At 63.1% G+C, this 14,492-nt stretch overlaps 2 protein-coding genes across 4 annotated transcripts; both read right to left on the bottom strand.

The window, feature by feature from the left end:
* Positions 1-1,448: 1,448 nt before the first annotated feature.
* PRPH (peripherin) lies at positions 1,449-7,943 on the bottom strand. 3 transcript variants are annotated; one of them, XM_054051386.1, is made up of 9 exons: positions 7,516-7,942; positions 6,344-6,404; positions 5,546-5,641; positions 5,307-5,468; positions 4,162-4,287; positions 3,849-4,069; positions 2,636-2,685; positions 2,449-2,504; positions 1,452-2,352 (listed from the first exon to the last, which is right to left on the bottom strand). In XM_054051386.1, exons 1-9 carry the CDS (start codon positions 7,881-7,883, stop codon positions 2,308-2,310), a joined length of 1,185 nt encoding a protein of 394 aa, XP_053907361.1. In that variant the 5' UTR covers positions 7,884-7,942; the 3' UTR covers positions 1,452-2,307. The 3 variants fall into 3 exon arrangements, with proteins under 3 accessions (XP_053907362.1, XP_053907361.1, XP_053907360.1); XM_054051385.1 differs by having other exon boundaries at positions 1,454-2,355; positions 7,516-7,941; XM_054051387.1 differs by lacking the exons at positions 2,449-2,504; positions 2,636-2,685 and having other exon boundaries at positions 1,449-2,355; positions 7,516-7,943.
* Positions 7,944-9,457: 1,514 nt separating this feature from the next.
* LOC104057653 (tubulin alpha-1C chain) lies at positions 9,458-12,779 on the bottom strand. The gene is made up of 4 exons (XM_054051568.1): positions 12,652-12,779; positions 11,934-12,156; positions 11,522-11,670; positions 9,458-10,447 (listed from the first exon to the last, which is right to left on the bottom strand). Exons 1-4 carry the CDS (start codon positions 12,652-12,654, stop codon positions 9,473-9,475), a joined length of 1,350 nt encoding a protein of 449 aa, XP_053907543.1. The 5' UTR covers positions 12,655-12,779; the 3' UTR covers positions 9,458-9,472.
* Between the last annotated feature and the right edge of the window lie 1,713 nt (positions 12,780-14,492).

Below are 14,492 nucleotides of genomic sequence, written 5' to 3' on the forward strand. Positions count from 1 at the left end.
CCCAGCACTGCCTCTAACCCAGGGCACCCCCCCCTTTGGGCCACCCCCCAAAGAAATTGGGGTGTCCCAAGGGAATTGGGGTGTCCCAGCACTGTGTGTGTGTGTCCCCCACCCCGGGGGACCCCCAAAGGAAATTGGGGTGTCTGAGGGGAATTGGGGTATGCCAGTGCTGTCCCCACCCTTGGGGCACCCCCCAAAGGAATTGGGGTGTCCCAATGCTGTGTGGCCCCCCCCGTGTCCCCCCCCCCCCAGTCCCATCACTGGGCTCCGCATACCCCCCCCAATAAATCGCGCCCCGGGTTTGGATGCGCAGCCGCCGCCTTCGCCTTCCCAGGGGATTGGGGGGGGCATGGAAAAGGGGGTGACACTCTGGGGACACCGAGGGGGGGCATTGTCACCTTCCCCCCCCACCCCCCTTTTCCAGGGGACAGGGATCCCCCCATATTTGTGGGCAGGGGCAGAGGTCCCTCCTTGCCAGCCGACCCCCCCTCCTCTCCCGGGAGTTTTGGGGGGGTCCCCGGGGTGGGGGAAAAGCCACAGGACATGGGGACCCCCCCAAAAATCTGTGTCCCCCCCCTCCAAGCCCTGTGTTCCCCCTGCCCCCCCCAGTGTCCCCGTGCCCGGTTCGGTGCTGCCACCTTGTGGCCACAGTCAGGATGACACCAGGCGGGGTGGGGGGGGGCAGTGTGGGGACCCCCAGGATGGGTTTTTTTTGGGGGGGGGGGGGGGAGGGAAGGAGGTCAGAGGAGCCCCTCCCAAAGGGTGTGACTCTGACCTCCCCCCCCCCCCAGCTCCTATCCTGCTGCTCAGCACCCCCATGGGTATCCCCATCCGGCCCCAGTGCCCCCCCCAACTCAGCACCCCCATGGGTATCCCCCCCCAGTGCCCCCCCCGCACCTCAGTGCCCCCCCCAAGTGCCCCCCCCAACTCAGCACCCCCATAGGTATCCCCATCCCCCCCCAGCTCCTATCCTGCTCAGCACCCCCATGGGTGTCCCCATCCCCCCCAGTGCCCCCCCAACTCAGCACCCCCATTGGTATCCCCATCCCCCCCCAGCTCCTATCCTGCTCAGCACCCCCATGGGTGTCCCCATCCCCCCCAGTGCCCCCCCCCAACTCAGCACCCCCATAGGTATCCCCATCCCCCCCCAGCTCCTATCCTGCTCAGCACCCCCATGGGTGTCCCCAACCCCCCCAGTGCCCCCCCCAACTCAGCACCCCCATGGGTATCCCCATCCCCCCCCAGTGCCCCCCCCAACTCAGCACCCCCATTGGTATCCCCATCCCCCCCCAGCTCCTATCCTGCTCAGCACCCCCATGGGTGTCCCCATCCCCCCCCCCCCCAGTGCCCCCCTTACCTGCACCCAGGTGCCCCCCCAGCCCCTCCCTGTGCCCCCCCCCCCCCCCCAACACCAGTGACCACCGCAGCGTCGCCTCAGCCTTTATTCACCGCTCAAGCGGGAGGGGGGGGACCCCCAGAGCCCCCCCAAACTCTGCCTCCCCCCACTCTGAGACTCGGGGGCTGAAGGGGGGGGGGCAGCCGGTAACCCCCCCCCCAATCAGTGAGGGGGGAGCAGGGACACCCCCAAACCTGAGAGGCACAGGGGGATCCCAGAGGGAGAGAAATGGAGAGGAATAAAGGGGAATAAATAAGAATAAATGGGAATAAAGAGGAATAAAAGGGGAATAAATGGAAATAAAAGGGTGTGAATTGGAGTAAAGAGAAATAAAAGGGAATGAAGGGGAATAAATGGGAATAAAAGGGGAATAAATAGGAATAAAAGGGGAGTAAATGGGAATAAAGAGAAATAAAAGGGAATGAAAGGGAATAAAAGGGGAGTAAATAGGAAAAAATGGGAATAACAAAGAATAAAAGGGGAATAAACAGAAGAAAATGGGAATAACGAGGAATAAAAGGTGAATAAATAGGAATAAATGGCAATAACAAGGAATAAAAGGGGAATAAATAGGAAGAAGTGGGAATAACGAGGAAGAAAAGGTGATTAAATAGGAATAAATGGCAATAATGAGGAATAAAAGGGGAATAAAATAGGAAAAAATGGGAATAATGAGGAATAAAAGGGGAATAAACAGAACAAAATGGGAATAACGAGGAATAAAAGGTGAATAAATAGGAAAAAATGGGAATAATGAGGAATAAAAGGGGAATAAACAGGAAAAAAATGGGAATAACAAGGAAGAAAAGGGGACTAAATGGGAGTAGAAGAGGAATAAAAGGGCAATGGGGGGGTTTAGGCTCGGGGTTCGGCCCCCCCGGAGCAGGATTTGTCCCATCAGGTCCTCTGCGTCACATCCCCGGCTCCGCTCGCTCCTTGGCTGCCTCCGTCACCACCTGCTGTGGATTGGGGGGGGGTTCAGCCCCATGGGGGGGGTTCAGCCCCATGGGGGGGTCAGACCCCCCCCCCCAAAAGGCAAAGCCCCCCCTCACCTTCCCGTCCCGCGTCTCAATGGTTTTGATGAGCACCACCCTCCGCGGATCCGGCACTGGGGGGTAAAGATGCTGTGAGCCCCCCCGGGGGTGAGGACACCCCACTTGCCCCCCCCCCCCAACCCTTTGGGGGTTCTGCCCCCCAAAAAAGGGGGAGAAAAAGCCCCTTAGAGCCCCCCCCCCTCACCTGAGCCTCTGGCGCTGAAGGAGGTGGTGGAGTACAGGGGGACGGTGGTCCTGGGGGGGGAAAAAGGGGGGGTCAGGGGGGGCTGCTGCGAGTCACGGGGAACCCTGAAGATTCCACACACCCCCCCCAAGGGAAAGGGGGGGCGGCAGCAGCTCCACCGTCACCGTGGCCTCGGCGTTACGGTGGCACCGCGACGCGGCCGTGGGAGTGGGGGGAGGAGAAAGAAACCGTGGCCCAGAACTTGGGGGATTGTCATAAACCGGGAGAAAATGCCAAAGGAGAAGGAGAAACTTCCAAAGGAGAAGGAGAAACTTCCAAAGGAGAAGGAGAAACTCCCAAAAGAGGAGAAACTTCCAAAGGAGAAGGAGAAACTCCCAAAGGAGAAGGAGAAACTCCCAAAAGAGAAGGAGAAACTCCCAAAAGAGAAGGAGAAACTCCCAAAGGAGAAGGAGAAACTCCCAAAGGAGAAGGAGAAACTCCTAAAAGAGAAGGAGAAACTCCTAAAAGAGAAGGAGAAACTCCCAAAGGAGAAGGAGAAACCCCTAAAGGAGAAGGAGAAACTCCCAAAAGAGAAGGAGAAACTCCCAAAAGAGAAGGAGAAACTTCCAAAGGAGAAGGAGAAACTCCCAAAAGAGAAGGAGAAACTCCCAAAGGAGAAGGAGAAACTCCCAAAGGAGAAGGAGAAACTCCCAAAGGAGAAGGAGAAACTCCCAAAAGAGAAGGAGAAACTCCCAAAGGAGAAGGAGAAACTCCTAAAAGAGAAGGAGAAACTCCCAAAAGAGAAGGAGAAACTCCCAAAGGAGAAGGAGAAGCTCCCAAAGGGGACGGAGAAACTCCCAAAGGGGACGGAGAAACTCCCAAAAGAGAAGGAGAAACTCCCAAAAGAGAAGGAGAAACTCCCAAAGGAGAAGGAGAAACTCCCAAAGGGGACGGAGAAACTCCCAAAGGGGACGGAGAAACTCCCAAAAGAGAAGGAGAAACTCCCAAAAGAGAAGGAGAAACTCCCAAAAGAGAAGGAGAAACTCCCAAAGGAGAAGGAGAAACTCCCAAAGGAGAAGGAGAAGCTCCCAAAAGAGAAGGAGAAAATCCTAAAAGAGAAGGAGAAGCTCCCAAAATTCAGGAGAAACTTCCATAATCCATCAGAAATTCCCATAATCCAGGAGGAACTCCCTCACCAACCAGGAGGACCCAACCGGGGGTCCCTTTGCCTCACCGGCTCTCCTCGCCCTCCAGCAGTTTGCGGTACGTGGCGATCTCGATGTCCAGGGCCATCTTGACGTTGAGGAGGTCCTGGTACTCGCGGAGGTGCCGCGCCATCTCCGCCTTCATCTGCTGGATCTCCTGCTCCAACCGCCCCACCACGTCCCGGTAACTCCCGATCTCCTCCCCAAACTCATCCTCCATCTCCCGCATCTGCCGCTGCAGCGCTTCGTTCTGCGGGGGGAGAAGGCGCCGCATGGGGCTGGGGGGGCTCCGGACACCCCTGCACCCCCCCTTCTCGGGGACCCCCATCTCGTGGCTCTCACCATGGACTTCAGCCCATCCACCTCGCAGGTGAGGCTCTGGATCTGCCGCCGCGACTCGTTCATCTCCTGCTTGGCCAAGCGCAGCGCCTCGTGGTTGCGGTTGGCCGCGTCTGAGAGGTCGGCGAACTGCGAGGGTGGAGGGAGGGAGGGCTGCATCCCTCATCCCAGTGCATCCCAGTGCTCCCCAGTGCGTCCCATGGTCCCCACCCTGATGCATCCCTCATCCCAGTGCGTCCCATGGTCCCCACCCTGATGCATCCCTCATCCCAGTGCATCCCTCATCCCAGTGCATCCCATGGTCCCCACCCTGATGCATCCCTCATCCCAGTGCGTCCCATGGTCCCCACCCTGATGCATCCCTCATCCCAGTGCATCCCTCATCCCAGTGCATCCCATGGTCCCCACCCTGATGCATCCCTCATCCCAGTGCATCCCAGTGCTCCCCAGTGCATCCCGTGGTCCCCACCCTGATGCATCCCTCATCCCAGTGCGTCCCAGTGCATCCCATGGTCCCCACCCTGATGCATCCCTCATCCCAGTGCATCCCATAGTCCCCACCCTGATGTATCCCTCATCCCAGTGCATCCCTTGATTCCCATCCAAGTGAATCCCCCAATCCCCATCCCAGTGCAACCCCTACATCCCATCCCAGTGCATTCCATGGTCTCCATCCCAGTGTGGCCCCTGATCCCGGTGCATCCTCCAGTCCCCATCCCAGTGCATTCCTCATCCCAGGACATCCTCTGGTCCCCATCCCAGTGCATCCCTCATCCCAGGACCTCCTCCGGTCCCCATCCCAGTGCATCCCTCACCCCAGAACCTCCTCCGGTCCCCATCCCAGTGCATCCCTCACCCCAGGACCTCCTCTGGTCCCCATCCCAGTGCATCCCTCACCCCAAGACCTCCTCCGGTCCCCATCCCAGTGCATCCCTCATCCCAGGATATCTTCTGGTTCCCATCCCAGTGCATCCCTCATCCCAGGACCTCCTCTGGTCCCCATCCCAGTGCATCCCTCACCCCAGGACCTCCTCTGGTCCCCATCCCGGTGCATCCCTCACCCCAGGACCTCCTCCGGTCCCCATCCCAGTGCATCCCTGACCCCAGGACCTCCTCCGGTCCCCATCCCAGTCCTCCCAGCGTGGTACCTTGGACTTGTACCACTCCTCGGCCTCCTGCAGGTTCTTCACGGCGATGCTCTCGTATTGGGTGCGGATCTCCCGCAGCGCAGCCGTCAGCTCCGGTTTGCAGACCTCCACCTCCACCGGCACCGCCGGGCTCGGGGCATTCACCTCCAGGTCCCGCAGCTCCTGCGTGGGCGCACGCAGCACATGGACCCAACCCACCCCCCCTCCACCCCACCAGAGACCCCCCCCCAATCTCCCACCTCCTCATGAAGCTTCTTGAGGAAACCGATCTCGTCCATCAGCAGCTCCACCTTGCGCTCCAGCTCCAGGCGGGACAGCGTGGCGTGGTCCACATCCTGCGGGGAGGGGCTGAGCTGAGGGGCAGCGCAGAGGGGATACAGACCCTCCGGAATCCATCCCCTCAGGTGGTGCAGGATGGGGAACACTTGGAATCATGGAATGGGTTGGGTTGGAAGGGACCTCAAAGCCCATCCAGTTCCAACCCTGCCATGGGCAGGGACACCTCCCACTGGATCAGGGGCTCCAAAGCCCCATCCAACCTGGCCTGGAACCCCTCCAGTGATGGGGCACCACCACTGCTCTGGGCAACATCCTCAAAATGAAGAATTTCTTCCTAAAATCTCATCTCAATCTCTCCTCTTTCAGCTCAAAACCGTTCCCCTTCATCCTCTTCCTGCACTCCCTAATCCAGAGCCCCTCCGCAGCTTTCTTGGAGCCCCCTTCAACACTGGAAGCTGCTCTAAGATCTCTTTGGAGTCTTCTCTTCTCCAGAACAACCCCAACTCTCTCAGCCTGTCCTCATCCGGGAGGTTCTCCAGCCTTCGGATCATCTCCGTGGCCTCCTCTGGACCCCTTCCAACAGCTCCGTGTCCGCCCTGTGCTGCACCTCAGGGCATCGCTGGAGCCTTCACACGCGTGGGCAGCCGGAGAGGGGCTGCGCGTAGGGCACTGGTGTCACCAGGAGGGTCACAGGGGGGTACGAGGGAATGGGTCCTGCATGGGGGGTACAGCCCCTGCCCCCCCAAAGCCCCCCTCACCTTGCGGAACAGCACCAGACTCTTCTCTGCATCTTCCCTCTTCTGCATCTCATCCTCCAGCCTGGGGAATGCAACAGTGACACCCAGTGCACCCCAGTTCACACAATGCTCCCTTCCCCACTTGCCCCAGTGCATCCTCCGGGCCCCACCCCAACATTCCCAGCGCATCCCCATCCTGCTGCAGCCCTGCTCCCTCCACCCAGGGGCATCTCCAGCGCATCCCGGGGCATCCCCTGCTCCCCACCCCGAGGTTCCCCTCTGTATCTCCCAGTCCCTGTCACCCCCACATCCCCCAGTGCAACCCCCATCCCCGAGCATCCCCTGGTCCCCACCCCACTGCATCCCTCATCCCAGGGATCCTGATCCCCGTCTCAGTTCATCCCTTATCCCAGGGCATTCTCAGATCCCCAGCCTGCTGCATCCCTCATCCCAGGACATCTCCTGACCGTCACCCCACTGCATCCCTTATCCCTGTGCATTCCCTGCTTCTCACCCGGGTGCATTCCCCCATCCCAGTGCATCCCTCCTGCCAGGGCATTCTCCCATCCCTCATCCCAGTGCATTCCTCCTCTCGGTGCATCCCCCTCTCCCCACCCCTCTGCATCCCGGGACATCCCCCGCTCCCCATCCCGCTGCATCCCGGGGCATCCCCCGGTCCCCACCCCGCTGCATCCCAGTGCATCCCCCGCTCCCCACCCCGCTGCATCCCAGTGCATCCCCCGCTCCCCATCCCGCTGCATCCCAGTGCATCCCCCGCTCCCCATCCCGCTCCATCCCAGTGCATCCCCCTCTCCCCACCCCGCTGCATCCCGGGGCATCCCCCGCTCCCCATCCCGCTGCATCTCGGTGCATCCCCCGCTCCCCATCCCGCTGCATCTCGGTGCATCCCCCGGTCCCCACCCCGCTGCATCCCAGTGCATCCCCCGCTCCCCACCCCGCTGCATCCCGGGACATCCCCCGCTCCCCACCCCTCTGCATCCCGGGGCATCCCCCGCTCCCCACCCCTCTGCATCCCGGGGCATCCCCCGCTCCCCATCCCGCTGCATCTCGGTGCATCCCCCGCTCCCCATCCCGCTGCATCTCGGTGCATCCCCCGCTCCCCACCCCGCTGCATCCGTTATCCCGGTGCTCCCCCGCCCCGGGACACCCCTCCTCTCGGTTTGCCGGCGCACCGGTGCCGCAGGGCGGCCAGCTCCGCCGCCAGCCCGTCTCGCTCCGCCTGCAGGCGGTCCCGGTCGCAGCCGAGGAGCTGCAGCCGCTCCCGCAGCCCCCGCAGCTCCCCCTGCACCATCCCGGTGGCGCGGGGCGGGGGACCGGGGCGGTGCAGGGCTGCTCGCAAAGCCCCGTTTTGTCTTTCCAGCGCTCGCACCCGCTCCAAGAAAGCGGCGAAACGATCGTTTAGAGCAGCCAATTCCTCCCGTTCCGCGATCCGAGCCGCCGCCGCTGCCGCCACCGCCACCCGCCCCGAGGCCACGGAGATGGGCGGCGGCGGCGGCCGGGAGGCTCTGCGAGGACCGGGAGCGCCCCCACCGCTGCTCATGGTGGATACCGGGAAGGCGGTGGCTACCGGGACCGGTTGTTTATAACGGGAGGCGGCTCCGCCCCGCCGGGGGTACCCGGGGCTGCGGGAGAGAGGGGAGGGGTCTCCCAGGCGGAGGGGGTGGGGGGAACAGGGGGGGTTGGGGAGGGGGCTGCAAGAGCTCCCTCCTCCTGGGGGGTCGACATGGACCCCAATTGGGATGGGGGGGACACAGGGGGGCTGCGGGGGGGGGGAGGGGTGGGAACACCCTGCAGGAATTGCCGGGATCCCGACTTGGGATGCGGGGGGGGGGGGGGGGCTGCCCTCCCCCTCAGGAATTGTCGGGGACCCCAATTGGGCTGGAGAGAACTGCAGGAATTACCCCCTCAAGAGCAGCTGAGGACCCCCCTCGGGGTGCAGAGCAGGAGCTGCAGGGGGAGAGGGGGCTGCAACCCCCCCCTGGGGAGGGGCCAGGGACCCCCATCAGGGTGCGGGGGGTGGGGGGGCTGCTGCAGGAATTCCCCCTTCAGGAGCAGCGGGAGACCCCAGTGGGAATGCAGGAGGGGCACAGGCATTGCCCCTCAGGATGGAGACCCCACTCAGGGTGGGGGGGCTGCAGGGTCCCCCCTTGGGGGTGCAGGTAGAGGAGCCTGGTAACACGAGGGCAGAGGGAAAAAGGGGTGCCCAGGGCTGCAGCTCCCCTACTTGGGCAGAGGGAGAAGGGCTGGGCAGGGTCTCCCCTCCTCAGGATGCAGGAGAGGGGCTGGAGACCCCGGGAGGTGCCAGGCAGCACGGGGGGTTAGGGGGTTCCCCCCCCCCCCCAAGGAGATGGGGGTGCAGAGAGGGGCTGCACCTCCAGTCCCTGCTGCAGGGCTCAGCACAGCCCCCATCTGGGTCCTATCCTGCCCCCTAGGAAGCAGGCAGCGCAGCCCCTGCCCTCCCAGCACCCAGGGATGGGGGAGCCCTGTGTGCCCCCCCTTCTCCTTTTGTAGGGACAGCAGTGACTCGGCTCTGCCGGAGCTGCCATGCGCAGGGGCAGCGCTGGGTGATGGGGTTTGCCCCCCCCACACACCACACCCCCCCATCATTCCCAGACAGTGAGAGCGGCACTTACGGGAAGGGGTCATCAGGCTGCAGGGGGGTCCCTTCTCCCCAGGACACCCCCCCCCCCCCCCGCAGAGCATCGCCTCTGTGCCAGGAGCAGCGCCACACCACGTAGAGCGCGTCTGTACCAGCCGTGCCCAGGGCCGGATCCTGCCCACGCGCAGGGGATGGAGCTGGAGGACAGGGGTTGGGGGCTCCAGGGGTGGGGGGGGGATGAAGTGTTCCCAAAGGTCCTCACTCCCTTGTGATGGGGACAATAGGGAGGGGACAGGACCCCCTCAGCTCAGAGCACAGGACCCCGCGAAGGGACCCCAGCCCTCCCGGTGCTGCCCGTGCCAGCTGGCAGCGACGCCGGGCAGGGAGCCCAGAGCGGCTCAGCACCGCCAGGACCCCCACCTCCCCTCGGGGACGTTCCCCCTGAGGTCACCAGCGGGCAGATCGCATTGGGACAATGAGGCCAAGATGGAAAGAGCGATTTTAATGACTGGCAAAGAAGAGCCGAGGCACTAGAATTCCTCCCCATCCTCCTCCCCATCCACGCTGTCGGCCCCCACCTCCTCGTAATCCTTCTCCAGAGCAGCCATGTCCTCCCGCGCCTCCGAGAACTCCCCCTCCTCCATGCCCTCCCCCACGTACCAGTGCACGAACGCCCGCTTGGCGTACATCAGGTCAAACTTGTGGTCCAGGCGGGCCCAGGCCTCGGCGATGGCCGTGGTGTTGCTCAGCATGCACACCGCGCGCTGCACCTTGGCCAGGTCCCCCCCGGGCACCACCGTGGGCGGTTGGTAGTTGATGCCCACCTTGAAACCAGTAGGGCACCAGTCCACAAACTGGATGGTGCGCTTGGTTTTGATGGTGGCGATGGCGGCGTTGACATCCTTGGGCACCACGTCGCCGCGGTACAGCAGGCAGCACGCCATGTACTTGCCGTGCCGCGGGTCGCATTTCACCATCTGGTTGGCCGGCTCGAAGCAGGCGTTGGTGATCTCGGCCACCGACAGCTGCTCGTGGTAAGCCTTCTCGGCAGAGATCACCGGGGCGTAGGTGGCCAGCGGGAAGTGGATGCGCGGGTACGGCACCAGGTTGGTCTGGAACTCCGTCAGGTCGACGTTCAGGGCCCCGTCGAAGCGCAGCGAGGCCGTGATGGACGACACGATCTGGCCTATCAGCCTGTTAAGGTTGGTGTAGGTGGGCCTTTCGATGTCCAGGTTGCGGCGGCAGATGTCGTAGATGGCCTCGTTGTCCACCATGAAGGCGCAGTCGGAGTGCTCCAGGGTGGTGTGGGTGGTGAGGATGGAGTTGTAGGGCTCCACCACGGCCGTGGACACCTGCGGGGCTGGGTAGATGGAGAACTCCAGCTTGGACTTCTTGCCATAGTCGACGGAGAGGCGCTCCATGAGCAGCGAGGTGAAGCCGGAGCCGGTGCCACCCCCGAAGCTGTGGAAGACCAGGAAGCCCTGCAGCCCCGTGCACTGGTCAGCCTGGAAGGAGAGAGAAGAAAACACAAACGATCCATCAGGAATTGAAACTGGAGCTGCTGCCGATTCCCCCGGGAAAGCCAACCAGCCGTTGGGAAAGAGACTGGAGTGGGGACACTCGACTCATTCGTGGTGCAGGATCTGACCTTGGTTGTCACTGTGGGGAAGAGGAAACCCCTGGTGCTTTACAGGAGGAGTCGGAGCACCCAGAGCCCCATCCTGGCCGAGCAGGGCGCTGGCACCCATCGAGGTAATGCATTGGAAGAGGTTTCCCCATTGAGTCGCCATCCCTGGAGGGATTCATAAGCCACGTGGATGTGGCACTTGGGGATATGGGTGGTAGAACCGGCATGGTTGAGTTTACAGTTGGATTTAAAGGTCTTCTCAAAGGTCTTCATGATCTTAAAGGTCTTCTCCAAGCTAAATGGTTCTGGGAGGTCTGCAGACGCCATAATTCATGAGAAGCTGGAGCGGGTGCTGCTCCTGAAGCCATGGAAGCCCAGGAAGCCCCACAGCCCGGTGGGAAGAGTCCCCAGTGGGTTTCAAAGCCATCAGCCATGCCTTCGCACCCTTGTGCTCGCCAGGATGGGTGCAGTTGGAGCCACCAGGGCCACTCAAGCCCAAGGGCAACCAGCTCAGCCTTTGATGTGCCGGGAGCTCCCCGAGCAGAGCCGGCGGCACAGCTTGTCCAGCCAGCCCCGGCGCCACCGCCAGCGTGGGAACCACAGGTTCAAAGAGCTTGGGCAGCCACACCAGTCAAACCAGTGGTGGTGCATCAGCACCCAAAGCAGTGGTGCACCGGTCAAACCGGTGGTGCATCAGCACCCAAAGCAGTGCTGTGCAGCCCCCCAGGCATGAGGCTTCCCATCCTCCTCACCAAAACCAGGCTGGGGCCGTGCCACACCCGGGGCACTGGTGCCATGTGGGCACTGGGGACAGCCCAGATCTTCCCCCACACCTGGGGCAGCCCCACCTTCTGCCCCACAGCGCTGATGGGGTGAGAAGGACCTGCTGATCACCTCCCCAGGGACACCCTGGGGATGAACCCACCCCACCAGACCTCCATGAGATGCCCACCAGCTTGCGGATGCGGTCGAGGACCAGGTCGATGATCTCCTTGCCGATGGTGTAGTGCCCACGGGCGTAGTTGTTGGCTGCATCCTCCTTGCCCGTGATCAGCTGCTCAGGGTGGAAGAGCTGCCGGTACGTCCCGGTGCGCACTTCGTCTGCGGGGAGAGCCCAGGAGCCCTTTCAGCACCCCGGAAACACTGGGAACCCCATTAGCCCCCAGCACCCCATCAACACTGGGAGCCCCATTAGCCCCCATTACCCCATCAACACTGGGAGCCCCATTAGCACTGGGAGCCCCATTACCCCTCAGCACTCCACTAATACGAGGAACCCCATTAGCCCTCAGCCCCTCAGGTACACTCAGAGCCCCATCAGCCCCCATTAACCCCTGCCACCCCGCAGCCCCCCCCATGCTCACCGATCACTGTGGGCTCCAGGTCCACGAAGACAGCCCGCGGCACGTGCTTGCCAGCGCCGGTCTCGCTGAAGAAGGTGTTGAAGGAGTCATCTCCTCCACCGATGGTCTTGTCGCTGGGCATCTGCCCGTCGGGCTGGATGCCGTGCTCCAGGCAGTACAGCTCCCAGCAGGCGTTCCCGATCTGCACGCCCGCTTGGCCCACATGGACGGAGATGCACTCACGCTGCGGGGGGACATCGGGGGGTCACCACTAACCCATAGCCCCATGGGGTCCCCCAGCCCCACAGGGAGTCCTGAACATGGGATTGGGGGGAGACAGACCCAGTACCCCTCCTGTTTCCCAGCCCCCCCGGGGTCTCCCAGCCCCACGGGCTGCCCTGGACATAGGGAGAGAGGGGGGGACACACCTCTTCCCCTACAGCCCCCAGCCCCACGTGCTGCTCTGGACACATGGTGACACCCCCACCGGCACCCCCCTGATCCGGAGCCCCACGGGCTACCCTGGACACAGGGAAAGGGGGGGGACACACACCTGCCCCCCTACAGCCCCACGGGGTCCCTCAGCCCCATGTCCTGCACTGGACATGGCGGGGGGAGGGGGAACACACACCTAGCACCCCCCTCACCCTGCACCCCATGGGGTTCCCCCCCTCACCCTGCACCCCATGGGGTTCCCCCCCTCACCCCCAGCCCCATGGGGTTCCCCCCCCGCCCTCACCATGGCCACTCACTGCCCGACCCGTTACGGAGCCGCTGAGGAGGGAGGCGAGGGGAGCCCCGAGGGGTCCCCCTTGCAATAAATCCGGGGGGCGTGGCTTTTCCAGAGAGGGCGTGGTCTGTAATGGGCGTGGTTGCATTTTACACCGCCTCTTAGTCACGTCCATCTCGTTTGGCCACGCCCCTTCCTCGCTAACCACGCCCACTAATCTGACCACGCCTCTTCCTCTCTAACCACGCCCACGTCTCCGACCGCGCTCCTTTATTTTGATCACGCCCCTTTTCTGTGGCCACGCCCACACGCACTGACCACACCCCCTCGGTTGCGATTGGCCCGTTCGAAAGCGGGCGAGGACGCGTGGGCGGTGACGTCATCAGAGCGGAATGTGCGGGGCGGGGGCGGGGCCAGAGGGGGCTTTGGGGGGGGCATTAAAGGGATATTGCAGTGGAGGTGGGGGGGTGTCTGGAGGGGCCTTGGGGGGGGGGGTGAGGGCCATTAGGAGAGGGCTGAGGGGCAGGGAGGCATTAGAGGAGCTGCGGGGGGGGCTCAAGTGGTTGGGGGGCATTGGAGGGGATTTGGGGGGGCATTGGGGGGGCTTTGGAGGTGAGGGGTATAAGAGAAGTTTGGGGGGGCATTAGGAGGGGCTTTAGGGGCAGGAGGTCATTAGAGGAGCTTTGAGGGGCTTAGGGGTGGGGAGATATTAGAGGGGCTCGGCGGGGTATTAGAGGAGCTTTGGGGGTGCATTAGGGGCAGGGAGACATTGGAGGGGCTTTGGGGGTGAGGGGTATAAGAGGGCCTTTTGGGTCCACTGGGAAGGGCTTTAGGGGCAGGGGGGGCACTAGAGGGGACCGGGGGGGGTCCCTGCACCACGGCCCAGCTGGGCTGGGAGTCCCGGGCATCCAGTAGGCCTCGTCCCATTCCCATCCTGTTCCATCCTATCCCGGTTCCCATTCCCATCCTTTTCCATCTTCGTTCCCATCCTCATTCCCATCCTTTTCCATCCCCATTCCCATCTTTTCCCATTCCCATCCTTTCCCATCCCCATCCTCATTCTCATCCTTTTCCCTCCTGTTCCCATTCCCATCCCCATTCCCACCCTTTCCCATCCCTGGTTCCATCCCCATTCCCATCCCTGGTCCCATTCCCATCCTTTCCCATCCCCATCCCCATCCTCATTCCCATCCTTTTTCCTCCTGTTCCCATTCCCATCCCCATTCCCATCTTTTCCTATCCCCATTCCCAAGTTTGGGGGCAGAGGGGACTCCAGAGAGCCCCCACCCCCATAAGGGGAGGGTCACCCCTTCCTGTGTGTGTGTGCCCCCCCCGGCAAAGGGACCAGCGGGGCAGTGGCTGGGGGGGCTGTAGGGAGGTGCGGTTCGGGGGGGCCATTGGGAGGGGAGTGGGCTCTGAGGAGGGGAAGGGGCGAGGGGGGGGGCTGTAGGGAGGTGGGGTTCGGGGGGGCCATTGGGAGGGGAGGGGGCTGTGAGGAGAGGATGGGGCTGGGGGGGCTGTAGGGAGGTGGGGTTCGGTGGGGCCATTGGGAGGGGAGGGGGCTCTGAGGAGGGGAAGGGGCGAGGGGGGGCTGTAGGGAGATGGGGTTCGGGGGGGCCATTGGGAGGGGAGGGGGCTCTGAGGAGGGGAAGGGGCGAGGGGGGGCTGTAGGGAGGTGGGGTTCGGGGGGGGCATTGGGAGGGGAGGGGGCTCTGAGGAGGGGATGGGGCTGGGGGGGCTGTAGGGAGGTGGGGTTCGGGGGGGGCCATTGGGAGGGGAGGGGGCTCTGAGGAGGGGAAGGGGCGGGGGGGGGCTGCAGCACTGCTCGCAGCTCCGCATTGCGGCAAAGC

Source organism: Cuculus canorus, chromosome 29 (genome assembly GCF_017976375.1).
Source record: "Cuculus canorus isolate bCucCan1 chromosome 29, bCucCan1.pri, whole genome shotgun sequence".
NCBI classification, from domain to species: domain Eukaryota; kingdom Metazoa; phylum Chordata; class Aves; order Cuculiformes; family Cuculidae; genus Cuculus; species Cuculus canorus.

Coding starts and splice junctions, on each gene's coding strand:
- PRPH (XM_054051385.1), bottom strand. CDS start 7,883: ATGAGCAGCGGTGGGGGCGCTCCCGGTCCTCGCAGAGCCTCCCGGCCG. Junction 4,288..5,306: donor AGGAGTGGTACAAGTCCAAG/GTACCACGCTGG, acceptor CCACCCTCGCAG/TTCGCCGACCTCTCAGACGC. Junction 2,505..2,635: donor CTTCAGCGCCAGAGGCTCAG/GTGAGGGGGGGG, acceptor TTTACCCCCCAG/TGCCGGATCCGCGGAGGGTG.
- LOC104057653 (XM_054051568.1), bottom strand. Junction 11,671..11,933: donor CCTGGAGCCCACAGTGATCG/GTGAGCATGGGG, acceptor CTCTCCCCGCAG/ACGAAGTGCGCACCGGGACG. Junction 10,448..11,521: donor TCGACCGCATCCGCAAGCTG/GTGGGCATCTCA, acceptor CTCTCCTTCCAG/GCTGACCAGTGCACGGGGCT.